Here is a 27,927-nt window from a genome sequence, read left to right on the forward strand (position 1 = left end):
ACAACGACCCTGAGTTATCAGTTTCCGCTTACGTTCAGCAAGTGTTTCAACTTTGTCACATTCTTCATTAAAGTGGTCACCTCTACAGAACACACAACTAGGACTTCTACCTCTTCTCTGTACATTAGTAGTAAAAGTGTCAACAGATGCCTGATTCAATAACTGCTTACCACTGTGCAAAAAGTGGGATATAAGATGGTATTTCCAGTGGCTTATTGAATACAAATAAGCCTTAATATAAATCCTGTATTATACTAATTTTATACTTTAGTATAATCCATACTATACTATTGCATATATGGTTTCAGTTTACTTATCACATTACCTGAAATAGCTTATATCTAATATAATGTCCACACTATACCATCGCGTATATGGTTTCAGTATATTTAACACATTAACTGAAGTCTTACAAGAGATTGTTAGTATAATACAGGTTATACCAAGCTTTTTTGTATTCAATAAGCCACTGGAAATACCATCTTATATCCCTCTTTTTGCACAGTGTACCACCTCCAGACAAGAATTGACTCTCCTTTTGTCCTCCTTCATGTCTTACAGGTTGATAATCATAATTCCTTCCTTTGGCATTAGCCACTCTTCGATAAACATTCTCTTGAACAATCACATATCGAAACTTTCTCCATTGTCCATTCTTCATCACATTGTTTTGTGCTTTCCGACTTTAAAATGACTTCCAAAGGGAACTTGCTCAAAATCTGGTAAACCAGCATCCTCTGATTGTCATCTGTCTCACCTTGTGACTCCAACTGTCTCAATATTCTCTCAATATTATTGTGAGTGTACTGAATGTCACTGAACTTGCACGAAGAGGTTGGAAGATTCTGTAATTTGGCATAAAGCACTTCAACTATTGATTCCTTACTTCCAAATCTCTCCTTTAAAAGTTTGAGTACTACGTCATAGTTCTCATCAGTTACAGAGATGCCTGAAATTGCAACAGAGGCAGCACCTCGGAGAGTTCCTTTGAGATAACTGAACTTTGACACATTTGGTATCTTCTGCTTATGAACGGATGAATGAAAAATATCCCAAAATTCTGGCCACTTTAACAAATTTCCATCAAATGTCGGTAAATGCAACTTCGGAAGATATACTGATAACTGTGGATTGTTTACTGTAAAGGTATCACCTGATGAAGAAGAGGTCAAGGTCGCAGCTTGTACTTCCCGTGTAGCTTGTACAGTTGCATGGTCAATTATAGGTTGAAGGTTTGTTTGTGTTGAGGTGAGCATTTTCTGATAGTTGGCTTGTTCTCTCTTCCTTGAGATTAATGTTACTCTTGCTTTCAATCTGGATATCACCTCATTGGCGGCAAACATAAGTTCAATAAATCCAGTTTCGCCATCTGTCGCTCGAGATTCAAGACACATAGTAGTGTGTCGTGCGGCCCAAGAAGTCGGCGCGCCACACAGTGAGTATCACTGTGTTGCGCGCCGACTTCTTGGGCCGCACGACACGATAGTCACTGTGTGGCGCGCCGACTTCTTGGGCCGCACGACACGGTAGTCACTGTGTGGCGCGCCGACTTCTTGGGCCGCACGACACACTATCCTGTGTCTTGATTCTGGAAGAAAGAAAACGCAATTTTCACACCTATGTAGCTCTGTGATCCCTTATCCGATTGGAACCAAATTTTCTAGAGACGTGCCGCCGGTTAGGGGAGTCTACATACCAAATTTGAAGAAACTCGCTCCAGCCATTTCCGAGATACGAGCGAACAAAATTTCGTTTTAATTTCTTCGTTTTTTCTTCTTAATCTTCTTCATTTCGCACACTTCGCAAAATTCGCCATAAAACACCAATGCGTGCTCGGATTGGGCTGAAATTTGGCACACTTAAAGGGCTCATTACGGCGGATCTCCGTACCAACTTTAGTAGGAATCCGATAAACATTCACGGAGTTATAACCGATTATTTGCGTAAAATAAGGTCGAAGGTCTGTCACGCCTACAGGGTAAACCCCTTGGAGGAATCAGTTGAAAATTGATATGTAGATGGAGCAACCATCGTAGGAGTGCCTTTTTGTGGTTTGAAAGGAATCGGGATAAAGACCATGGAGATATGACACAAAACCCAACCTGTGTCAAAATTACGCGATCGATTTTTATGAATAAAAATACTGTTAGTTTTCGTGTCTACCAGGCAAACCGCTTAGACCAACGAGCTGAAAATCAGTATGTAGCTGGAATAATCATCATAGAAAGTCCTTGCAGTAGTACAGAAGAATCGGATTACAAAGTACTGAGTTATGATTCGAAAGGCAACTACGTGCAGCAAATGCGAGATCGAGATACTCTAATATAGGGTCCGCAACGTGAAAAATGAAGTAGCAAGAAACAAATCCCCGACTATCGTAGTATGTTACCCTTAGTGCCCCATCACTAATACCACCCTTGGTTTGGAACTGAGTTCTCTTGTTGGAGAGGCACTCGGATTTTAATATCTCACGTGATTGATCTTTATTTCGTGCGCTCCAAAGAAGACGCCCAGAGCTCCCAGATTCTGAGTGTGATATCAAGTGTTGTTGGCCTACCAAACCATGCATAGAAGTGAGTAAAACTTTGCCTGTGTTTTCCACGGAGGCTGACTTTCTGCGGATGGGTCGAGAAAATTTTTCGTTCGAGGTGCTCTACCAGCCAAGAGAAGAGAAGCCAATCCTATCACATAAGATGGTAATGAAGTTGGATGTATAAGTATTCTACACACCAAGTTTGAAAGAGCTGCGACCTTTCTAACCATCTGGCTGGCAGAGATGAAATTTTCAGTGCAATGATCTTCAACGATTTTGGTGGGTTTCCTCCTTCCTACTGTTACAAACTGTCTTCCTAGAAGCTTTAAATCAGGAGAAGATCCCGAAGAACATCTAAGGCTTCTAAGAAGTGGTCAAATCCTTGACTTGTAAAGTTAAAAGGTCATTACAAGCTACTACTCTAATAGAACATTCACTCTATTAGAACAACATGTATAGTCACTACATTTACCATCTACTATTAGTTGTGTCAATTGAACAGCTGTAGACAAGTTGCTTAGTTAATAAAAGTTGCACAGTCATAATATTATTGTATAAATAATATAGAATATAGTTTCAGATCAAAAACCTTATGTATTGGTATGTCAATAATCCTGCATAACCTAGCTAGCTAGCAACTTCTTCAATGTTTAGGGCAAAGGCTATAGCTTTAAATCATACTGAAGAACACAATTTATGTATAATTTGCAATGTTTGAGGTGCATATTGTGCACTTTGACATCCTCATGCAGTGTGGTTGGGTGTTTTATGTACAAGTAAAGTAGTCCTCCAGGGATGGCATCCCAGACATCCTGCAATGTACATGATGATAGAATCGCTGCTAGTTTTCACTAATTGTTGACATGTGTAGTTACATTTTTATCCAAACGCACTTAGTTGTAATTGTAGGAGTGCATCTAGCTATAGTTTCATTTGAAACAATGTGGTATATACTTTAAAAAGTTGCAAAACGTTAATTTATAACATTACAATTTCCATTTTGTCATTAACACTCTCAGTCAAGGTGTTAAAACACAAAAGTGTTCTAGGATGGAATCCTAGACCCCTGCCATGTAGTTGATCTCATGCTAGGACCAGCACACTAAGTGTTGCATTTCCCTGTGTTCTATGTTGCACACTCATCACCTCACTCACATTACTTTGGATAGCAGTCACCAAAGCTGAATCATCCATGATAGCTGTCAATCTAATGATAGTTCATGGAATGATTGGCAGTATGATTTTAATGCAGGAATAGCAAGGGCGGACATTATTTAAGGGGGTCTAGATTGATGATGCCATGGTCTAGCTGTGAGTTGAAGACCAAAAAAGGTCACTACCTGCTAGCAATAGTTGCCCTCCACCAACTAGACTATATCTCCTTATTTATAACTACATACGTAGCTTGCTACACTGCTCCTCTAAGAATACTGTGACTGCTCTATTAGAGTATATACTTCAATCTTGACTGCTCTATCATAGTATTTAAATTATTGATGCTATTGAGCTAGGTTCTCCATCACAGCTACAGATAATTTTAGGGGGTAATTTTTTCACAGGGGTTGCAGCCCCCTTTCTCTGCTGCCCCTGAGGAATAGACTGTTTTACCATAAAGTTGTGTTAACAACTTTCAAGTGTAGCACAATAAGCACATGCTAAATTTATAATTATGAGCATAAGTAAGCATGTTTATCACTGCAATGACTCCTTCACAATTAACTCTATAATAATTATCTATATTCACTAGTTGCATTGTGCTCAATAAGTAGACAAACTGCCAGGTCTTTCATTTCTTATTCCAGTTCCTGCATACATTTCCTACATCCTATTAAACTATATAGTGAGGCATACCATAATATACTTGTACATTAACCTACTCACATTCTATAAGTCACTTCAAAAACAAATTGTGTGATTAGTCTATTACATTACACACATGTAGTTTACAGTAAACAAATCATACATGTGCATGACCATATGCTTAAATAAATTAGATGACATAAATTCAATCATCAGTTTCTCATCCATCAATACTCAAAATATTGTGCAAGCTAATAGCCAATTATTCTTTACAAACTACTTGGCTGAATTGATACCCCAAATGATTTGTAATGCTACATTTTAGTCTGCTCTAGCCATGCATTTATTAACTTTGATGACAGCTTCATACAGCTGCACTCAACAATCAATGGAACAAACAATCATTGATATGGTAAGGAAAACAATGACATAGGCAGAGATGTAAAATTAATAGATCTAAATGAACAGAAATTTGGCTTTATAAAGCAGATAACATTGCAGATTGATGAGTATTTTCAAGATAAGTTTGTTATTTTACACGGGTGTTGTTACACAGAGCAGTCCAATGCATATGGACCTGTACAACAGGATAAATGTATTCTTTGGCATATTTGGCACAGGCCTAATTGCAAGTACTTTGTAAGGAGATGTGCGTGGTTGAATAATTCCTTGAACACATTAGTGAATTTTATTGTCCAACAGCATAATAAAAAGCATAATAGGCTGGAGTGCTATGCCACATAATGCTAGCATATTAGGTGGATATTTCAAGCTATGGAGCTTAATTCCATGAAAATAGATTGATACTCTCCAATAGAGCAGTCACTTTTAGTGAAATACTCTAACAGAGCATTCACTGATTAAAATGTTCAGATAATTGTCAGAATTGTTGCTAACCTAAGAGCATAATGCAAGCATAATGGGAACATTTGATGAGCATAATAGGTGAAAATTCAGGGAAATTCCTGAAAGCATTTTGGGCAAACTTTTGAGCATATTTGACTCAGGCCTACTTGCAATTGAATGTAAAAAGTGTTTTAATTAGCCCATACAGACACAGATTCAATCTGGATGCATGCCCCAGGGCTCTGAGACAGTACTTTAGGTGTCACTTTAAAAATTAAGCAGCTACTAACAGTTTGTGATTGCTCTATTAGAATAAGAGCACGTTGATCTTTTGCTACAAGAATTGACCACCAAAACTGGGGGACCATGCATGGCCTGTGGTTCCCTGCCCTATTTTTACTACCTGTGCAAAACATGATAAAAGGACAAAAAATGTGTTTAATCTATTGGTCTACCACACCTATAAAGTAATAAACCACTCTAATAGATAGTGCTGGGCGGTATTGAAAAATAGCAAACGATATACCTTCCATAAAAATTATCATGGTATTACTAAATATCATGGTATTGATGTAAAAGCCATTGGTATTAAAGTAACTGCCATTTACCTCAACAAAAGCACCAAATACCCATGGCAGCTCAGCAAGCCTCAGGTACCAACTACCACTGACAAACTTGTTTACATAGTTTGGTTAGCTGACTACATCAGCACCTGCCTACAAACATTATCACATGTCTGGTTACCTTCTAAATATGGGATGAAACAAGCCCACAGGGAGGCCATAGGGCCCAGATGGTATGGCAGTATTAAAACAAACAGGCAGTATCAAAATCAGTATGACTTAAATATCACAGATTACTAACAATACCAGTATATTTCCCAGCTCTACTAATAGAACACATTGACAGATAAAACTGCATGTGAAGCTTTACCTCTATCTTAGTCATGAATCAATAATTTCACAAACTCATAGGCCATATACACAGCAGCATTAGGGTATTATGGCTATACCTGCATTACTGAGTTGTTATTTGTTTAGGCAGTTGCACAAGATACATTATTATTGTTGTTAATTTTCGTATAGAAAACCAGGTATGTAAAATGTGAGGATAATGAGCTGGTCCTGCAATAAAGTGCTCCAGCTCACACAAAATGATTACTTCATAACAAATGAATGGATTTCAAATACTATTAGACTCTCCAGCATCCTGGACACTGCATTGCTTGCATCATCACAAGGTTAAAATATCAAGATTTAAACGTCCATAAAGTGCACACTTGCCAAGCAATCTATACAGCTGTTCAACTGACACAATCAAAAGCAGATGGTAATTGTAGTGACTACATGGTTGTTCTAATAGAATACTGAATGTTCTATTAGAGTAGTAGCTTCCAATGACCTTTTAACTTTACAAGTCAAGGATTTGACCACTTCTTAGAAGCCTCAGATGTTCTTCTGGATCTTCTCCTGATTTAAACCCCTAGGAAGACAGTTTGTAACAGTAGGAAGGAGGAAACCCACCAAAATCATTGAAGATCATTGCACTGAAAATTTCATCTCTGCCAGCCAGATGGTTAGAAAGGTCGCAGCTCTTTCAAACTTGGTGTGTAGAATACTTATACATCCAACTTCATTACCATCTTATGTGATAGGATTGGCTTCTCTTCTCTTGGCTGGTAGAGCACCTCGAACGAAAAATTTTCTCGACCCATCCGCAGAAAGTCAGCCTCCGTGGAAAACACAGGCAAAGTTTTACTCACTTCTATGCATGGTTTGGTAAGCCAACAACACTTGATATCACACTCAGAATCTGGGAGCTCTGGGCGTCTTCTTTGGAGCGCACGAAATAAAGATCAATCACGTGAGATATTAAAATCCGAGTGCCTCTCCAACAAGGGAACTCAGTTCCAAACCAAGGGTGGTATTAGTGATGGGGCACTAAGGGTAACATACTACGATAGTCGGGGATTTGTTTCTTGCAGCTTCATTTTTCACGTTGCGGACCATATCTAATAGAACAGCCACCCTAATAAAGCATTCAGCTGCATTTATAATTTACTCAGTAATATTACATTGCAAGTTATTCTGTAGAGAATTCAGCTACAAACAAGTCACCCTGTAGTCAGATCAGCTAGAAGAAGGTACCTTATAGAGGGTTCAGCTACAAAGAAGCCATCATGTAGAGAGTTCAGCTCAAATAAATCACCCTGTAGAGAATTCAGCTACAAACAAATTACCCTGTAGAAAGATCAGCTAGAAGAAGTTACCTTGTAGAGAGTTCAGCTACAAAGAAACTATCATGTAGAGAGATCAGCTACAAACAATTCACCCTGTAGAGAGTTCAGCAAGAATAAGTCACCTTGTAGAGAGTTCAGCTACAAAGAATCCATCATGTAGAGAGTTCAGCTGCAAACAAATAACCTGTAGAGAGTTCAGCTAGGAACAAGTCACCCTGTACAGAGATCAGCTAGAAACAAGTCACCCTGTAGAGAATTCAGCTACAAACAAATTACCCTGTAGAAAGATCAGCTAGAAGAAGTTACCTTGTAGAGAGTTCAGCTACAAACAAATTACCCTGTAGAGAGTTCAGCTAGAAACAAGTCACCCTGTAGAGAGATCAGCTAGAAACAAGCCACTCGTAGAGAGTTCAGCTAGAAGAAGTTACATTGTAGGGAGTTCAGCTACAAAGAAACTACCATGTAGAGAGTTCAGCTGCAAACAAATCGCCCTGTAGAGAATTCAGCTACAAACAAATTACCCTGTAGAAAGATCAGCTAGAAGAAGGTACCTTGTAGAGAGTTCAGCTACAAATAAATCACCCTGTAGAGACTTCAGCTAGAAACAAGTCACCCTGTAGAGAGATCAGCTAGAAACAAGCCACCCGTAGAGAGTTCAGCTAGAAGAAGTTACATTGTAGAGAGTTCAGCTACAAAGAAACTACCATGTAGAGAGTTCAGCTGCAAACAAATTGCCCTGTAGAGAATTCAGCTACAAACAAATCACCCTGTAGAAAGGTCAGCTAGAAGAAGTTACCTTGTCGAGAGTTCAGCTACAAACAAATCACCCTGTAGAGAGTTTAGCTAGAAACAAGTCACCCGTAGAGAGATCAGCTAGAAACAAGCCATCCTGTAGAGAGTTCAGCTAGAAACAAGCCACCCGTAGAGAGTTCAGCTAGAAGAAGTTACATTGTAGAGAATTCAGCTACAAAGAAACTACCATGTAGAGAGTTCAGCTGCAAACAAATCGCCCTGCAGAGAATTCAGCTACAAACAAATCACCCTGTAGAAAGATTAGCTAGAAGAAGTTACCTTGTAGAGAGTTCAACTACAAACAAATCACCCTGTAGAGAGTTCAGCTACAAACAAGTCACCTTGTAGAGAGTTCAGCTAGAAGAAGTTACATTGTAGAGAGTTCAGCTACAAAAAAACTACCATGTAGAGAGTTCAGCTGCAAACAAATTGCCCTGTAGAGAATTCAGCTACAAACAAATCACCCTGTAGAAAGGTCAGCTAGAAGAAGTTACCTTGTAGAGAGTTCAGCTACAAACAAATCACCCTGTAGAGAGTTCAGCTAGAAACAAGTAACGTGTAGAGAGATCAGCTAGAAACAAGCCATCCTGTAGAGAGTTCAGCTAGAAGAAGTTACATTGTAGAGAGTTCAGCTACAAAAAACTACCATGTAGAGAGTTCAGCTTCAAACAAATTGCCCTGTAGAAAGATCAGCTACAAACAAATCACCCTGTAGAAAGATCAGCTAGAAGAAGTTAGCTTGTAGAGAGTTCAGCTACAAACAAATCACCCTGTGGAGAGTTCAGCTAGAAACAAGTCACCCTGTAGAGAGATCAGTTAGAAACAAGCCACCCGTAGAGAGTTCAGCCAGAAGAAGTTACATTGTAGAGAGTTCAGCAGTTCAGCTGCAAATAAACCGCCCTGTAGAGAATTCAGCTACAAACAAATCACCCTGTAGAAAGATCAGCTAGAAGAAGTTACCTTGTAGAGAGTTCAGCTACAAACAAATCACCCTCTAGAGAGTTCAGCTAGAAACAAGTCACCCTGTAGAGAGATCAGCTAGAAGAAGTTCCATTGTAGAGAGTTCAGCAGTTCAGCTGCAAATAAACCGCCCTGTAGAGAATTCAGCTACAAACAAATCACCCTGTAGAAAGATCAGCTAGAAGAAGTTACCTTGTAGAGAGTTCAGCTACAAACAAATCACTCTGTAGAGAGTTCAGCTAGAAACAAGTCACGTGTAGAGAGATCAGCTAGAAACAAGCCATCCTGTAGAGAGTTCAGCTAGAAGAAGTTACATTGTAGAGAGTTCAGCTACAAAAAACTACCATGTAGAGAGTTCAGCTTCAAACAAATTGCCCTGTAGAAAGATCAGCTACAAACAAATCACCCTGTAGAAAGATCAGCTAGAAGAAGTTAGCTTGTAGAGAGTTCAGCTACAAACAAATCACCCTGTGGAGAGTTCAGCTAGAAACAAGTCACGTGTAGAGAGATCAGCTAGAAACAAGCCATCCTGTAGAGAGTTCAGCTAGAAGAAGTTACATTGTAGAGAGTTCAGCAGTTCAGCTGCAAATAAACCGCCCTGTAGAGAATTCAGCTACAAACAAATCACCCTGTAGAAAGATCAGCTAGAAGAAGTTACCTTGTAGAGAGTTCAGCTACAAACAAATCACCCTCTAGAGAGTTCAGCTAGAAACAAGTCACCCTGTAGAGAGATCAGCTAGAAACAAGCCACCCATAGAGAGTTCAGCTAGAAGAAGTTCCATTGTAGAGAGTTCAGCAGTTCAGCTGCAAATAAACCGCCCTGTAGAGAATTCAGCTACAAACAAATCACCCTGTAGAAAGATCAGCTAGAAGAAGTTACCTTGTAGAGAGTTCAGCTACAAATAAATCGCCCTCTAGAGAGTTCAGCTACAAACAAGTCATCCGGTAGAGAGATCAGCTAGAAGGATCACCTTGCAGAGAGGTCAGCTACAAAGAAATCACCATGTAGAGAGTTCAGCTACAAAGAAATCACCCTGTAGAAAATTCAGCCACAAACAAATTGCCCTGTAGAAAGATCATTTAGAAGAAGTTACCTTGTAGAGAGTTCAGCTAAAAGAAACCATTCTGTAAAGAGCTCAGCTGCAAACAAATCACCTGTACAGAATTCAGCTACAACAAATCACCCTGTACAGAGATCAGCTATAAGAAGTTACCTTGTGGATCGTTCAGCTACAAACAGATCACCCTGTAGAGAGATCAGCTAGAAGAAGTCACCTTGTAGATAGTTCAGCTACAAAGAAACCACCATGTAGAGAGTTCAGCTGCAAAGAAATCACCCTGTAGAAAATTCAGCCACAAACAAATTGCCCTGTAGAAAGTTCAGTTAGAAGAAGTTACCTTGTAGAGAGTTCAGCTATAAAGAAACCATTCAGTAAAGAGCTCAGCTGCAAACAAATCACCTGTACAGAATTCAGCTACAAACAAATCACCCTGTAGAGAGATCAGCTACAAGAAGTTACCTTGTAGATCATTCAGCTACAAACAATTCACCCTGTAGAGAGAGCATCTAGAAGAAGTCACCTTGTAGAGTGTTCAGTTACAAAGAAACCACCATGGAGATTTCTGTAATCAATATATGTATTGTATATATAATTTGTACATTTACTGATAAAATATTTAAAGTACATCTTCTTCATCTTTTCTTCTTCCTGTGATAAAGAAAAAGAAGATAGGTTATAAAGTCTCAAAGCCGGCCATAGTTGGGGTATACAAATACAAAAAGAAATGAAATCTAACCCAAAACAGCCAAGCTGTAAAAAAGTGTGTGGCCCTTAAAAAGGCTATGGTGAAAAAAGATGTGAAATCCAAGGTGGCGGCCAAGAAATGGCTGTGATGGTAAAAATTTTAATAACGCAATTCAGGTGAATTTTGTGCCAAGACCAAGCGGCACCAAATTCACCTGAATTTTCGTTATTAGAATTTTTACCATTAACCTACCATCACAGCCATTTCTTGGCCGCCACCTTGGATTTCAAATCTTTTTTCACCATAGCCTTTTTAAGGGCCGCCCACTTTTTTTTACAGCTTGGCTGTTTTGGATTATGTGTACACCTTCCAGTGCCTAACTGGTAAAGTAGATAATAACAATAATAACAATAACAACGATTAGATACTCTTTCTCTTCAGTAGCCTTCGCGTCACCTTTCGCTTCCTTAAGAACGTTCGACCAGTCTTTGTTGCATTTTTCTAGCAACGAAACGTTAGTCATGAGCCTGTTCAGAAAATATTCTACTTCACTCTTGTATTCGTCCAGTTTCTGTTCCTTGGGTTTATTCTCCAACAAACTGTTCGCTGACTCAATGTACTGCTGTAGACAGGCCTTAGTGGGTCCTATTATCTTCCTTAATGGTCCGGACATCGCCCAGAATCCTGGTCACAGCACCAACTGTAACAAAGACAGAAGGACACCAAGGCTCAATCGTTTCGGAGGGATAAGTCGCTTCGTTTTGGCTCACATAAGACTGGTAATAATTTAAACAGAGTGTACACTTTTATACATTATATCACGTGCACATAATGATGACATCATAATAATAACACACATTACAAGTGTTCAAGTCCTGCTTGCAATATAATTTAGACAATCACTCCTTAGTCTCGACACCTTCTCCAAAACACACCATTTTTGCATTATAGCTGTCCTCCAGGTAGGGTACGCCACACAGCAAATTTGATTAAATGTGCAACAGCCATTTGCGAGATATGGGTGTTCAAAGTTTCATTTTAATTTCTTCATTTTTTTCTTATGCTGTATGGTGGGGGGGGGGGGGGGGGGGCTATGGGGGCTTCAATTTCTTTTTGCACACTTTGAAAAAATTGCTATAAAATACAAATGTGTAACTTGATTTGCTCGATCTTTGGCACAAATGAAGAGCGTGTAAAGGTGGATTCACATACCAAGCTTGCTGTGAATCTGAGGGATATTCAAGGACTTATGAGCGTTTATTCACATAAAAAAGATTAAATTTTTGTCACAGCTACAGGGTAAGCCGAGTACAGAAATAACTTTAAAATTGGTGTGTAGATAGGCTGGTCATCGTAGTAGTGCCTTTTGATTGATTTGATTATTTTTTTTTTTTATTTAAGCTCAAATATTCGGCATAGCCGTTCTTCCATACAAGAGCGTACAAACAACAAATACAGAAAATAATTTACAAATACAGAAAATAATTTACAACTACAATAAACACACAGGTACAATACAATAATTTACAACTATAATAAACACACAGGTACAAAAGCAATAAGCAATAAGTAAACAAAAAAAAATACTCATACAAATTACACATCATTACACAATAGTAAATTATACACTGAGGAAGGAAAAGTGGAGGACAGAGCAACTTCATCAGGCAGATCATTCCACCAGTGCGCAGCAGAATGTCTAAACAGTTTCTTAGTAGAGGATAGTCTACAAAATGCTGGCTGAATAAATTTCTGAGAAGATCTAGTGTGATATTTATGATTAGTTCCAAATACTACTGGAGGATCCAGCATAGTACCATCACCCATATAAATCTTGTGTAAGGCACACAACCAGCGGTACTTAATTAAAGATGAAACTGACAGCCAGTTAAAATTGGCACCATGTTCTGACACATGGTAAAATTTGTGCAATGAAGCAGTAATACGCACACCCCAATTATGCAAGCGTTGTAAGCGATGGGTATTTGACTGAGACAACAAAGGACCCCAGACCGGTAAAGCATAAATCAGGCGAGATAGCACAAGGGAATCAACTAACATCTTAATGACTTCAGGTAAAGTCTTCCTATGGGAGTTAATCCAAAATAAATAAAAAGACATCGTCTTACAAATAGCAGCTACATGAGTTGACCAATCCAGTTTATTATCAAATGTTATTCCCAGATACCTTTGAGAGGCGACTGTGGACAAGGGAACATCATCAATCTTAACTTCAGGTGGCAAAGTGTTGACAGTGCATGAGGTTGAAACCACATAACACTAGATTTCTTGGTGTTAAATCGCATCTTACTCTGCTTAATCCATGAAAGAAGGTGTGACAAATCCTGAGACACGCACTCACGCACTATTTCAAGGGATGGGCCAGTACAAATCAGCGCAGTGTCATCGGCATATTGCAACAGCTTACCATGGATAACTTGAGATGACATTTCATTGACGTATACCAAAAATAGCAGTGGACCCAGGGCACTGCCCTGAGGAACACCACCTCTCACCAGTCCCCAGCTAGAATATGAGTTAGAATTCTTTACACGTTGAAGACGATCAGACAAATAACTCACAAACCAACTTACGTATCTCCGTTCCATACAGTCCAAGTGCATTTAATCTCTGTAATAATATACGATGGTCAAGAGAGTCAAAGGCCTTACGAAGGTCCAAAAAGGCCACACAAGCACAAGACTTCCTGTCCAGGGCAGAAATGATAATATCTACAGCCACCAAAACAAGTTGCTCTGTTGACCTCTTCTGCCGATAGGCACATTGGTGGGGACTAAGTAGTTGGTGACTCTCAAAATAAGCATTTAATTGCTGTGCCACAAGCTTCTCCAGGATCTTTGCTACTACAGGCACTACAGAGATTGGTTGAAAATTGCCAGGGTTATCCCTGGATCCACTCTTGAAGACAGGGGTAACATTTGAACGCTTCCATTCACAAGGAAACACACCTGTCTCCAAGGACTTATTAAACAACTTGGTTAATGGGTTAGTGATCTCTGCAGCAATTTCTTTAAGAAACCTAGCCGAAATACCATCTGGACCAACAGACTTCTTTACATCTAAATTTTTTAACATTGAAAACACAACAGATGAAGGAATTGCATGAAATGTAAAGTTGGAGTCACTCTGTCCAGACTCTAATGGAACAAAAGCAGAAGGTGGCTGATGATCAGCAGTAGTTGCAACAGTTCTAAAAAAATCATTGATAGAGTCTAAAGAAAGATCAAAACCCATTTCTGAACCACGAACTTGATAGCGTCCAAGAACATCATTGACACTACGCCATAACTCACCAGCAGATTGCGGATTCTGTCTAGCTTGTGAGATAAGAGTCTTTACATAATTGATTTTAGCCTCCCGAACCAGACATTTTAAATTATTCTTAAGTTGTTTGTAAAGTAGAACATCCTCATCACTATTAGTTTGCTGAGCTTTTCTCTTTGCTTGCTTCTCTGCTTGATAGCAGGTAGGAGAGATGGTGTTAGCCAAGGAGTTGGAAGATGAGACTTCCTACTCTGAACAGAACAAACTGGAGCAAACGTATCCAAACATTCATGAAGAATAGAGCTAACAAAGGACCACATATCATCCACACTGTCATAAATGTCCATCACCTGCCATGGGGCAGTACAAAGAAAATCCCGGACTTCATTCCAGGGACAATGGCGAAAAGAACGAATCATCAATGAATGAGAAGGAATACGAACAGTAGGTACGTCCACCTCTAAGATCTGACACTGATGATCACTGAGGCCCACAGCCTGATAACACTGTAGCACTGTAAGGGTAGGTGTTGTAATAACATGGTCAATTAAAGTCGCAGATGAATTTGTAACTCTGGTAGCATCAGCAATTTGCTGAATAAAATGAAAATCTGACAAAGCATTAATATAGTCACTTACAACTCTTGAATTAGATAAAATATCAAAGTTCAAATCACCTACAAGGACAATGTATTTTGTAAGACAGAGCAATTGGGAAAATAAACTACGGAGCTCCAACAAACAATCAGTCTGAGAAATGGATGGCGATCTGTAGGCTGATACGATTGCCAGTGAGTAATGTTTACATGTCACCACACAGCAGGTTACATTGAGCAACTTACAAGATTCTTCAATATCTACACAACATCAATTTCTTTCCATAAAGAGACTGTTAGAAATGAAAATACATGATCCAGATAAAAAGGAATCCTTTGTCCCAGGATGAACATGATAGGGGAACAATAGCACCTGATAGCCAGGATAATGGAGCGGTGGGCTATTTGGTTTGGTCCAAATTTCAGTGAAACAGAAAATAACATTCTTTCCCATTCACAAGTTAAACCAGATTGCTAAATCATCCATCTTGAATTGTTGCTAAATCATCCAAGTTAAACCAGGTTGCTAAATCATCCATCTTGATAGTTTGAATAGCAATAGAGCTACAGCAACAATTTTATAAAGCAAAAACCAAGCAAGTGTAAAATCGTGAGATTGAGATACTCTAATAGAGCAGTCACTGCAGGGTAAAAAAGGTGTGCAAAAATGTCGGGGAAAAACCTGTACCAGAGTTTGAACTAGGGACCTCCATACCTAACACTTGCATCCTTAACCACTGAACCACTACTACCTTGCCTGATCACCTCACTTAATTTCTGCTTTATAAATGAAATTTCTAGTTGAAATCTGGTTATAGCTAATTAAACGTTTGTAATTTCATGGATCTACCAATAGAAGTACTACTAGATTGTTCTAGAACATTCTATGTATGTTTTATTAGAAGTCCTCAACACTCTATTAGAGTACTACATTAATACTATCAAAATTAAATCATGCAATGAAATACATTTATAAGTCTGTCTTCAATAATCATCACTGTATCTACATAGAAAAGAAGAAATTTGAGGAAAACAAACCTCAACGTCAACCATAGGCTGGTTTTGGGGCTTTATAAAGTACAAAAAGATGTGAAATCCACACATAAACAGCCAAACTATGAAAAATTGTGTGGCCTTAAAAATCCTGGGTGAAAAAGTTATGAAATCAAAGGTGGCAACCAAGAAATGGCTGCAATGATGTTAATGCTAAAAATTTTTAATAATGGCTGTGTGCATTGTTAAAATTCATTAGCATCAACATCATTGCAGCCATTTCTTGGCCGCCACCTTTGATTTCATAACTTTTTCACCCAGGATTTTAAAGCCACACCATTTTTCACAGCTTGGCTGTTTTTGTGTGGTACTCTTTTACATTTATACAACAATTATTTTCATACCTAACATTGTTCTGTACAGTAGACTTCGGACACAAAGATCGACTTCACATAGTGCTTATTTGTTTATAAGCGCATGTGCCGAGGATAGACTAGCATGCTACATACACCATAATTTTACTGTTGTACATACACTATAGAAATCTAATGCATATTCACAGAAATTCAGCTGGCATGCCCCAATTTAACCTTGCAAGCCAAGACCTCAGTAAGTATAAGTGCCCGCACTTTATGCTGAAAGCTGTTAGCTCCTGGATCTTGCCTGAGACAGTAACTAGGGTGGATCTCTAAAATTAAACATCTGCATTAGATTTCTACAGCATTTGTACAACAGTACATGTTCTATAACACTTGTAGAGTGCTGGTCATTCCGCTTATAAATGGATAAGCACTGTGTGTGAAGACAATGTATGGGCCCAGAAGCAAGACTACTGTACAGAATAATGTTAGTTATGGAAATCAACTGTTTTATAGATGTAAAAGTGTATTTTTAAAATGTCTGTGTCAGTGTCCCTGTCTGGTTCCTTGCCTGTGTTGACCCATATCCGCCTTTTCCAACTACTCACTTTTAGACCCTTTATGTAGTGGATTTGGTGGATTTTGGAGATGTCTATGTTATTTAGACCCTTTTCATGTTTACTTAGACCCTTTTCATGTTCATTACGCACACCTGCACTAGTAGCGTTGGCAACGCATCACCACCTGAAAATTAATTTTAAACCCATAACTGTTGTTACAGGCGGAGTAATGGCTTGTTTATACTAATGAATGCTACATTTCTCTGTTACAAGCAACTGTCAAGTCGTGTCGACAGTGTTAAGGTACTACAACTACATAAAGGGTCTAAATAACTTAGACTTCAGACCACAGGGGTCTATGTAATTTAGTAATCCTCAGGCCCTGTAGTAGTGCCTTCGCTTCGTTCAGGCACCATGATACAGGGCCATCAGGTTACTTAATTGCTTAGACCCCTGTGGTCTGAAGGCTAACTTTGGCTCCCTTTTTGTACTTTCATCTAACCCAAACTTCGTTATGGTCAATAGACTACAAGCTATGTGACTACTCTGGGCTGTATGGACAGTGTCCAGATTATAGAGGTCCAGATAAGGGAGGTTCCACTGCAAGAACTTCAAGTGCCTCACTCTATAACCAGTTGTGAAGTCGAAGCTTTGATAAGGGTAAAATTAAGGTCACAAAATTGCTAATAATTTCTGCATTGAGATTTGCCACTTTTATAGCCTGAGCTAAACAGTGGTAAAGTCAGAAGTCCATGAGTACTACAAAGTGCATTGTGGTACTTAAGGATTCCTGGTAATGGTGATGCGAACTGTTCTGTGGAATATTCAGTTTAATTTGCCTCCATGCATCAATTAATTATGCAGTACACCTAAAGTGACAATTACTTGTATACAGTTTGTAGCATTAACTTCACTCTTTATCTGACAGATATCCGTGCAACAATTGATCATACTGTAATGAACATTGCATGCCACACTTTTGCATCAATTTCTACCCTACGGTAACTCAGCCTACATAATATTGTTGTTGGATCTCTATTAATTGGAAGTGCACAACCTTGAACTTGAATGCACGTTCCTAGACATTGCAGCCTTGTAATACATTATGAGAAGCATTTCTGCAGTACAAGCCTTCTGTGTTCTATTATCTTCTGACAAACCTTCTGTATGTATTTAGTATAAAAAGGAAAATAAGGGAAACTCTAAAGGTGTGTATATTGGAGATAGTGGTATAGTAGGTATCCTACCCCAAGAGAATTTCCTCCTGTCCATTTACATATGGGCATACAGGTACACTGTAGCTGAGTTACAAAAGGTTGAAAATCACTCATTTTGGTTTCTGCATAATACACACCTGTCCATTTCCTGTCCACACCAGCATATCTTGGCAACATAACACCACCTTTTGCCTTAATTTCATTCCATAAACATGTTAATTGCATTAAGCAATAGTTAGGTGGTATAAGTGCATAAAGCAAGCAAATTGATTTTTAGTTGAAAGTATTTAACCTAACAAACCATTGTCTTTTTCTATAGAATGGAATGAGTGTTTTGTATGTGGCTGCAGGCAGTGGTCACAGCAAAGTTGTAGAAATGTTCATCAATGTAAACGATGTCAATACTCCGAATAATGTAAGTCAATGTGCATACGAAAAAGAAAGGTGCATATGTATGATAGACATTAACGTTTGCAAATGCAATGTTGTTCTTCTAGTATGGGATAGCTCCTCTGCACTTTGCTGTAATTGGTAGCCATGTCCAAGTAGTGGAAATGTTAATCAAATCTGAAGCTGATATTGATATGGTTGTTAAAGATGTAAATTAATATGTGACTGGATATGACAAAACCAAGCTTCCACACACATCCAGATTTGTGACTTTAAAGGACCATATAGGAGCATCCTATCACTTTCAAATTTTAACCTGTTATTACATAATGGAATGAAAGAATTGTGTGAAACTTTTTAAGGTCAATAGCATACTTATAGTAATCAAGTTACAAGCAATTAAAGTCAAAGAATTGGATGTGTGTGTAAGCCTGCATGGTTTTGTCAAATCAACTACATTAATTTCAAAATTAATTTTTTATATCACTATAGATTGGTTGGACTCCACTTCATATTGCTGCATACAAGGGCTCTGTTCCAATAGTGAATATTTTGCTCAGTTCAGGAGCTAATGTCAATGGCCACTCCAATTCAGAAGTAGGTTGAACAATATGCAAATGAATTTAAAACACTTATATGTACAAATTTAGACTGATAGTCCTTTAAATCTAGCTATGCTTAAGGGCCACACTGATATCGCAGAAATTTTGCTAAATTCAGGAGCAATTTTGAGTACTATGGTGAAAGTAAGCAATTCTCTGTTAAAGCTTCTGTTTTAAATAATATATATTTATGTATTATGTTACATAATTATACTACAGGTAAAGTTGTCTCCTGTGCATATTCCGGCATTTACAGGAGATATACAATTGGCAAAACTATTATTCAAGTTCGGTGCAAATGTCAATGATGCTGTAAAAGTAAGTCTTTCTGCATGTGTAGACCTATCAAAACTGCTACACATTTTTGTGTGTCCATTTTATATATATATATATATACAGAATAATTTCACTCCACTTCATACTGCTGCATTTGAAGGCAATCTTGAAGTTATAAAACTGTTTATCAGTTTTGGAGCAAATGTCAATGCTGTTGATACCAATGTACGTATGTAAGCATTAAAGTTACCCCTGATAGTAACTTTTTCTTGTATACCATAAAGGATAAAACTACTCCACTTCATTTGGCTACTATTAAAAATCATACTGAAGTAGTGCAACTGTTGATTGAGTCTGGCGCAAATGTCAATACCACTGATAAAGTGAGCATAATGATACATTGTAATTGTATGTAAAATTCTGCTTCAATTATTAATTGTGTTACATTGTGTTAATCATCTAGAATATTTCAACTCCTTTACATGTTGCTGCATACAATGGTAATGCTGAAGTGGTGCAAATGTTCATCAAATCAAAAGCAACTATAGAAGTGTTTAATAAAGTGAGGCATTTTAAATATTAATACATAACTTCTGGTTTTATGGGGTGCATCAAATTCTTCACATGTAGGATGATGACAACCCTTTACACATAGCATCAAGGAGGCAGCACATAGAGATAGTTAAAATATTAACAGCTTCAGGAGCAAGTGTTGATCACACTAATAAAGTGAGCAGCATTTATGGGTAGAAAACACAGTGCACGCAGTTATGGAATTTTTTGCTTCGTACATGTAAAGTAGCTATGTATCATCATACTACTATTTTAGCTACGCATTTGTAAGTGAAGTCTCACTTTGGCAATTAATAGTGAGGAGGATTTTCCAGTTTGGTTCCAGATTTGGTAGTGAGCTATGGGTACAGGTTCTACCCAGAACATTTGTTTACACCGCAGACAAGTGCTAGCACAGACCTACTGTATGTTGATATAATTCACAATTGTTTTTTACTTTTTGGGATACTTCACACCTTACTTATATACAATTGTCATTTCATTTGTTCCTTTACTAACTTTTACTATCTAAATGAATCATATAAGGTATTTAGTGATACCGAGGTATTTTCCTAATACCATACTGTTGCAATACTGCCCATCTCCACATTAAAAACTGATTGCCAATAACATTATTAGTCGTTATAGAACTTTACGTGGGCAAGATCAAAGGAAAAAGTGTACTTTAAATTTTATAAAGTACACTCTCAGCCAGCCAACTGCTTCATCGACCAAAAAGAGTGCTTTATTGAACGAATAAAGCACTCTTTGTGGTGCAATAAAGCACTCTTTGCGGGCAATAAAGCACAGTTGTCCACATGCCTTAGTGTAGGCTAATAGCCTACGGGGCTCGGGCCAGTACGACTAATCACCCAAGCCGGTGAAGGCTGATAGCCTCGCCGCGCTGAGTGATCAATCACCCCAGCCAATACGAGCTCTACCACTGGATTGCTTTTATAGACATACCTAAATGCTTCAATGATGGGTGGGAGAAGGTAACGTTGCTGTTACTTTTGTTAATGTAAACGGACAAGTCCTGCAGATATCACGGAAATACTTCACCATATGACTCACAATAGAATCGATTGTGGGTTGCGAGCAAAACCTGCCAAAAGACGCAATGAACGTCTACCATGCCAACCTATGGTGAACTACGCATAAGTTACTTTGTTAAACTGGTTTGTGTGTGTTCAGGCTGCTAATAGATCGTGCAATGCATGTTAATTACGAGTTCTAGTGTATGGTGAAGCTACACGAGTAGAAAGTTCCATAAATTATTTAAAGCATAGCCTTGCTTGTGCTATATGAAAAATAAAGTACTCGGCCGCGCACCTCATACTTTATTTTTCATATAGCACTCGCGGCTATACTTTAACATATACTTAATGTTATTGGCCACCATCTTTTGTTTCACATCTTTTTGTCCAGTCATCACACCTTTTTTACAGCTTGGCTGTTTTGATGTAGATATCAGCTCTTTTTGTATGTATAATCCCAATTTTAGTAACAGGCCAACAAACTTTTACTTGTGCTTCTTTCTTTTCTACAGGAGCAGCAAAATCAAGATGTAGTGATGTGCGATAATGATTTTGCTATTATATCAATTATCACGATACTTGCATCACAATACGATAGTTAAACACGATAGTAGATCCAAGTAATAATTTGCATAATTTATGTTCCAAAATGTAACCAGTGTTGGCGGTTACATAATAATTATTACTTTTTCGGTAACGAAGTAATATAACGAAATATGCTGTAAAAACAGATAATATAACTCAAGTTATTTACTAGCAAATGTAACTGTTACTTAAGTAATGAAGTTACTGTAACGAGTCAAATATTACATAGTATTGTTACCTTAAGTGATGAAGTTACTAATCTCGTTAGTAACCCACTGAGTAACACCTAGTCACTACGAAGTAACAAAGCCTACTGAATAAAGCTTGTTCACTAGCTTCTTGCTTATAACCAAGATTTACACATTGTCCAACAATGCAATCATATCATGTGATAAAGTGGAAGTTTTACACGTGACGGCTGTGGACACAAAGTAATATAATATGTAATATTATTATAGTTGCTTTATTATATGGACAATATGTAACTGTAACTAAATAGTTCAGTTGTAAATAATATTTAATATGTAACTAGTTAATTTAAAAAGTAACTGTCCCAACACTGAATGTAACAAATATTAATACAGCAAATGTTGAGAGAGAACAAATCTTCAGAAATACAGCAAACCTTGCCAGTTAACTAAACAATAATGAAATAAAACAAGAAATGCTTCAGTATTTTGGGATAGGAATATCTGATTTGCACTCACAATAACCACAAGTTATTATCATATCATGATGGTGGATTATATGCTGCAATGTGATTATCGCACTATCGATATTATTGCACATCACTAGCAAGATGAAAGATAATACAATTCAGAATGTTTGCATTTAATTTACTTTTATTGTATGATACATGGTCTGTTAGGATCACTGATTTGTCAGAGCAGCTGTTTCATTAGAGTATCTTTATCCCGTATTATAGGCTTTTGCATTACCACCAGTTATAATGAATAGACTATCCACACACCAATTTCAATTTTTTCTAGTAGCCATTTGCCTGTAACGATCATAAATTGTGATTAATTGTTATCTACCCGTGCTTCATTTTTCTCCATTATAACTCTGAAGTATACTTCGGAGGTTCAATGGTTATTCTACCCATGCACTAATTTTCAGCTTCTTTCCATATACGTAAGCAGCTTACCCAGTAGGTGAACACATGTGAAATGTTGGTCTTATTTTCTGTGAACAATTGACAGTAACTCAGCAACAGTTTTAAATAAGGCCTTGCACTTTTAGATGCACCTTTATGACTACATCATGCGTGCCAAATTTCAAGACAATCAGATAACATGTTTTAGTTTTATGACAGCTTTTGTAAGTATGCAAAGAGATAAAATCAGAAGAAAATTAACCCTTAAAGCCACATAAAAGTTTTGACAAATGCGTATTTATATAAAGTGTCCTTGGCCTGCTCAGATGTCAAAAGAACATTTATTCATTGGGCTGCTGTAGCAACAAAGGCTTATTTGTTATAAAGCAATGAAGAATGGCAACTGGTTTTATTTCAATGCTGCATTCCACATCTCATATACATTATATGCCGTATTAATTGTAGCCTGGATTATGTGAGCAGTATTATCAAGAGCTAATAATAGTGGAGGGAGAGTGTCTAACACTGCATAGGCCTGTAAAAAATGATCCTGGGAAATTCAAAGGGATTCTTTCTGTAAAACTCTGTAATTTGTAGTATTCTCCATAGGTGAAGATTGTTTCAATCATCACATTTCTTTGTTCTCTCAGTCTGCAATCATCACATTACCTTGTTCTGCCTGTGTGAACATTTTACACATCTGAAGGAATTCCTTTGAATTTCTCAGGATCATTTTTTACAGGTCTATGCAGTGTTAGACACTCTCCCTCCACTATTATTAACTCTTGGTATTTTTATTATGTCCTTACTTGCCACTGAATGGCAAATCAGATAATGGTTATATAGTTGGAGTTAATTAACTGGCAACAAATTCTGGATCATTTTCTAAAGGTATGTACAAATTTTGCATGCATATAAATTGAAAATTTATTTTCACAGCATGTTTTGGTCTTCATACTTTCGCTGCTACTTATTACATCAACAGTAAAATGATGTTCATTGTAAAGCCATAGAATAAGCACTTCGAAACTTATAGCACTTTATTTATGACAATGTGTAGTGGTTGATGTATTGGCCTATGCGGCTTTATTATCAAGCTGAATTTGAAGACTCATTTCTCAGGAATACATGGAATCATCATGCTCAAATTTGGCATGTGGATTGCTGCTATGGGAATCTTGGTAAAAAGATTCATCCTGTTTCATAATGCATCACAGAGCTATATACATGTGTGAAAATTACATTATATCTGTCAATAATGATACACTGGTGTGGCATGCTGGCTTCTTGGACTGTATGATGATAATGACACACTATATACCATGCATCTTGATATCACATATAATGATACTTGTGTAGTCCAAAAAATCTCCATTTCAAGAAGCAGTGCAATATGGTCATAGTGATGTAGAGTATTTCATTGAAGAAAAGAAAATGAATATCGACAAATTAAAAAAGGTTTGTGACTATTGTTTTTGCTTATAAGTATAATGCATACTTGTGTAATATTAATGTGTCTCATGCTTAATTGCTTGTTTCATTTAAGCCTGACTTATCTCAATCACTGCAACCTCTCAATGTTTATTTTATTCATTTCTCTACATTAATAGGCTATGCAGCAAGAAAGCAACCAAATGTTAAAGATAATGAAACAAGCATCATTATTAAAGATACCACCCCACTTATATGATTACTCTGGTAAGTATATACGTATAATATTATCATTGTTCACACAGCATTGTTATTATACATTCATACTTATCAGCTAGGTACTTATCATACAGTATGATAGTACTGTATAGTAGGGACCACATAGGAGTAGGTGTGGCCCACAAAATAATATCACCCAAAAACCAGACTCAAATTTCCCAGATAACAATGAGGCAGTATTGGTTAGGTAAAACTAAGCCCAAACAAGCTTTCAGATTGACTCGAAACACTTTCAACAAGTTGCTACGGATTTTAAAAAACAATTATTTAACAGAATTTTCTACTGACTGACTGAGTAAGTAAGTAACTCACTGATTCCTTCAGACAAGCGTAACTCGATAACGGCTAAGGCTATGGGCTTGATTTTTTCACTGTTCAACACTGCTTTGGCCTGAGAGGTGCCTTTTGGCATACCGCAGTATGTACAATGTATTCTTCATGGACTTACCAGTGTCCTCCTTTGTGTCCCATTCATCTTTGTTGACAGCGAAAAGTGTCGATTTGGCAGTAGCATGTGATGGCTTCCCTTCGAAACAAAAATCATCTGTATTTTTCATAGTGGCTACTAGGAATGCGTCTATTATGCCGGAATAATTTCGGGAATAATAGGTAGTGAAAAGAATTAGGGAATATTCCGGAATAATCGGATGAGTTCTAGGAATAATTAGTGCAAAGCTATAAGTTTTTCTTGTAGTGTGATGCAAAAATCTTTTGAATACACCACTGAAACAGTGCAAGCATAAAAACGGTTGAAAAGATCGAGATACTCTAATAGAGCAGTCACTTATACTCTAATAGAGCAGTCAGCTTCTAGTCCATAATTCTAATATAGCAGTCACTTATGTAAAACTCTAACTAACATGCTTTCTTTTGCTCAAATTCCAGGAATAATTTTGGGAATAATAGGTCAATTTAAAAAGAATTGCCAGAAAGAATAATTGGAAGAATAAAAAGCATAATAGACTCCTGCCTAGTGGCTACTATGATTTTGAACAGTTCTTGATTTGTACTGCTGTGTAACGGGTTGAACTTACCTAACAATGAGGCATAATGGACACTTCACTTTTCAGACAATAATAAATATAACAGGGGCACGTGGCACCGTTTCTTTCTTTCGGTATGCGTGGATTGCAGAGGTGCTTTTCGTACAGTTCTTGATTCATAATGCTGTGTAATGGGTTGAACATAGCTGACAATGAAGTGTAATGGATACTTAGCTCTTCAGATGATAATTGATATAGCTGGGGCACGTGGTGTCATTTCAGATGCGGTATGCATGGGTTCACCAATCATAATAATTATTTACAAAAAAGTTAACAAACAAGTGTGCAAAAAAGAATTTTCAACTAGAATAGGAAGTAGGGACCATAGCACATCAATAAAAAGTACTGAAATAAAACAAGCTGGAGAAGTGCAAGATATTAAATCACAGTAAAACAATAAGAAGTGTTATATCCCTATTGTGCATTTCCATTATGGCATCTTGAGCACAGTAGGGATATATCACTTCTTATTGTTTTACTGTGATTTAATATTGTGCACTACTCCAGCTTGTTTCAGTACTTTTTATTGATGTGCTATGGTCCCTACTTTAGTTGTAAATTCCAAAATTTTTTGAGTACTTGTTCCAGTTTAAATTCAGGTCATGAATCAAGCAATACAGAAGGTCAGAATGAATCTTGAGATATTACACATACTGTGTAACTTATCATATTTGTATATCACCTTGCAGGTAGTATTAAAGCATTGCTATAATATTACCAATTGTTATGCAATACACTATATAATTCAGCCATACCTGTAGATTTTGCAATATTATACAATCACATTTTTTTCTGATTTAGCAGTGGAATAACTAAGAAGCTGAAAAGCAAGGAAAGAGTTATATTTAGCCGGTATAACATTAATAAAAAATTGAACATTTATTACACACTACAATTTTGTATCCATTCTTTATTATTTTGAAATTAACTACATTTTAAAAAAACACCTTGATGACATTAATTGAAACCTGATTAATACACTATTGATGATGCAATAAGAATATTATTTACAAAGTATTTGCATGGTTGTGAGAAATGTTAGCAGACATTACTGCATGATTATTATGGAATTTGTGTAATACTGTTTCATGGAAATAAAATGATTTTGCTAATTTTTACAGTATTTTCATATAATTGACAGTTTATAATTCACTTATGTGTGTGTCTTTATATAAAAGTTAACGTAAAACAGGTAGCTGATCAACTCTCTGACTTGTAGCTAACGTAGTTCAACTCTCTACTGGCATGGGTGAAGGTGAAACTCCCACAGGGTTACTTGTATATAACGTAGCTGAACTCTCTACACAGAGACTGGTAATTAATGTAGCTTAACTTTCTACAGGATGATTTATTGCAACTAAACTCTCTACAGATCTAGAGTGACTTGCAACCAATTGTAAGGTAAAACATCTACGGAGTGTTCATGACTTGCAACACAGTTGTACTCTCTACACAGAGACTTGTCTTCTCCTTACCTGGTGGCCTGTAATGTTACTAAACTTTCTATGGGATAATTTATTTGTAGCTGAATTTTCTAAAGGGTGACTTGGAATGTGGCTAAACCCTTTACACAGTGACTTTCTTGTAGTTGAACTCTCTAGCTATACAGAGTGATAGGCCTACATCAAATATGCCAGCATGATAAATGCATAATACAGTACTGGAGTGCTATATTAGCATAATGTTAGCATATTAGGTAGATATTTCAAAGTATGGAGCTTGATTCCATGAAAATAGATTGATACTCCCTAATAAAGCAGTCAGTAGAAACTGCAAATTACAATAGAGAACTCAAAAATGCATTCCATAGCTCCTTACATCAATATTCTTTAATAGAACAGTCACTTTGTAGTGATTAAAAATAATGTTCCAAGATATTATAAGAAATTTTGCTAATCTAGGAACACGATGCAAGCATAATGGGAACACTGAAGAGCATAATAGGTGGGAAATTCTTGAAAGCATTTTGGACAAAAATTTGAGGATATTTGACTCAGGGCTACAGAGTGGCCTGTAACTGAGCTGAAACTTCTACAGGCTGAGCTACACTCTCCAACTTCATTGTATTACTATTAGGCATGGCTGAGATAGGCTTAGCTGTTGAGAGATTTATATCTACTGCATGGATGTGCTTGTATGCATTAATCAAAAGGTACAGCTACAAATTTCATTTTACTATAACTACAAAGTAAAGGAACTCATCATTGCAAGCACACAATCATACAGGGTGTGTGCACATTAACATTTAAAGAATGATAATCATACAATGTGCACGTGTGCATTAAAAGAGAGCTGTCTATATAAGGCTGTGGTAAGTTCTTTTTTGCTCTATGGAGCATATGGACTCTGAAGGCTTCTGATGTGATAAGGTTAACTACATTCCATATCAGCTGTGTACGGACAATTTTGGATGTGTCTAAGTTACAATGAATAATGCAATGATGGCAGAATCACAACACAGTTATCTGGACAATTTGTCCTGTATTGGGTGATTGTTGGTTTTGTCTTGTACAATGGCTTGGTCATCTAGGTGGTATGAGTAGTGACTGATTGCCAAAGTAACTTTTATTTAGAGTGTTACGTTATTGAACAAAAGGCCATTTTATGGTGCAAAAAAGTTATGAAAGGATGAAGTGGTGTCTAACTTACGGGCTATATTTGGTGTTGAGGATTGGTATATGTAGTGTGTCAGGAAGAATGTTCCTTTCCTG

General features: G+C 37.3%; 1 protein-coding gene across 5 annotated transcripts in view; it reads left to right on the forward strand.

Moving 5' to 3' along the window:
- LOC136253406 (ankyrin-1-like) overlaps nucleotides 1–26,251 on the forward strand; it is a 55,435-nt gene extending 29,184 nt beyond the window's left edge. For 3 of the 5 annotated variants that reach the window (XM_066046069.1, XM_066046067.1, XM_066046070.1), the window contains 12 exons: nucleotides 18,245–18,340; nucleotides 18,423–18,524; nucleotides 18,808–18,912; nucleotides 18,966–19,061; nucleotides 19,137–19,235; nucleotides 19,317–19,418; nucleotides 19,478–19,576; nucleotides 19,657–19,755; nucleotides 19,824–19,922; nucleotides 23,823–23,921; nucleotides 24,074–24,161; nucleotides 26,018–26,251. In XM_066046069.1, coding sequence (XP_065902141.1) covers nucleotides 18,245–18,340; nucleotides 18,423–18,524; nucleotides 18,808–18,912; nucleotides 18,966–19,061; nucleotides 19,137–19,235; nucleotides 19,317–19,418; nucleotides 19,478–19,576; nucleotides 19,657–19,755; nucleotides 19,824–19,922; nucleotides 23,823–23,921; nucleotides 24,074–24,161; nucleotides 26,018–26,028 — 1,095 coding nt within the window. In that variant the 3' untranslated portion in view covers nucleotides 26,029–26,251. Of the gene's footprint in view, nucleotides 1–18,244; nucleotides 18,341–18,422; nucleotides 18,525–18,807; nucleotides 18,913–18,965; nucleotides 19,062–19,136; nucleotides 19,236–19,316; nucleotides 19,419–19,477; nucleotides 19,577–19,656; nucleotides 19,756–19,823; nucleotides 19,923–23,822; nucleotides 23,922–24,073; nucleotides 24,162–26,017 lie in introns of those variants that run through there. The other 2 variants (XM_066046068.1, XR_010700120.1) reach the window with 2 other exon arrangements.
- Nucleotides 26,252–27,927: the final 1,676 nt, after the last annotated feature.

Source organism: Dysidea avara, chromosome 4, assembly GCF_963678975.1.
Source record: "Dysidea avara chromosome 4, odDysAvar1.4, whole genome shotgun sequence".
In the NCBI taxonomy this organism is placed as follows: Eukaryota; Metazoa; Porifera; class Demospongiae; order Dictyoceratida; family Dysideidae; genus Dysidea; species Dysidea avara.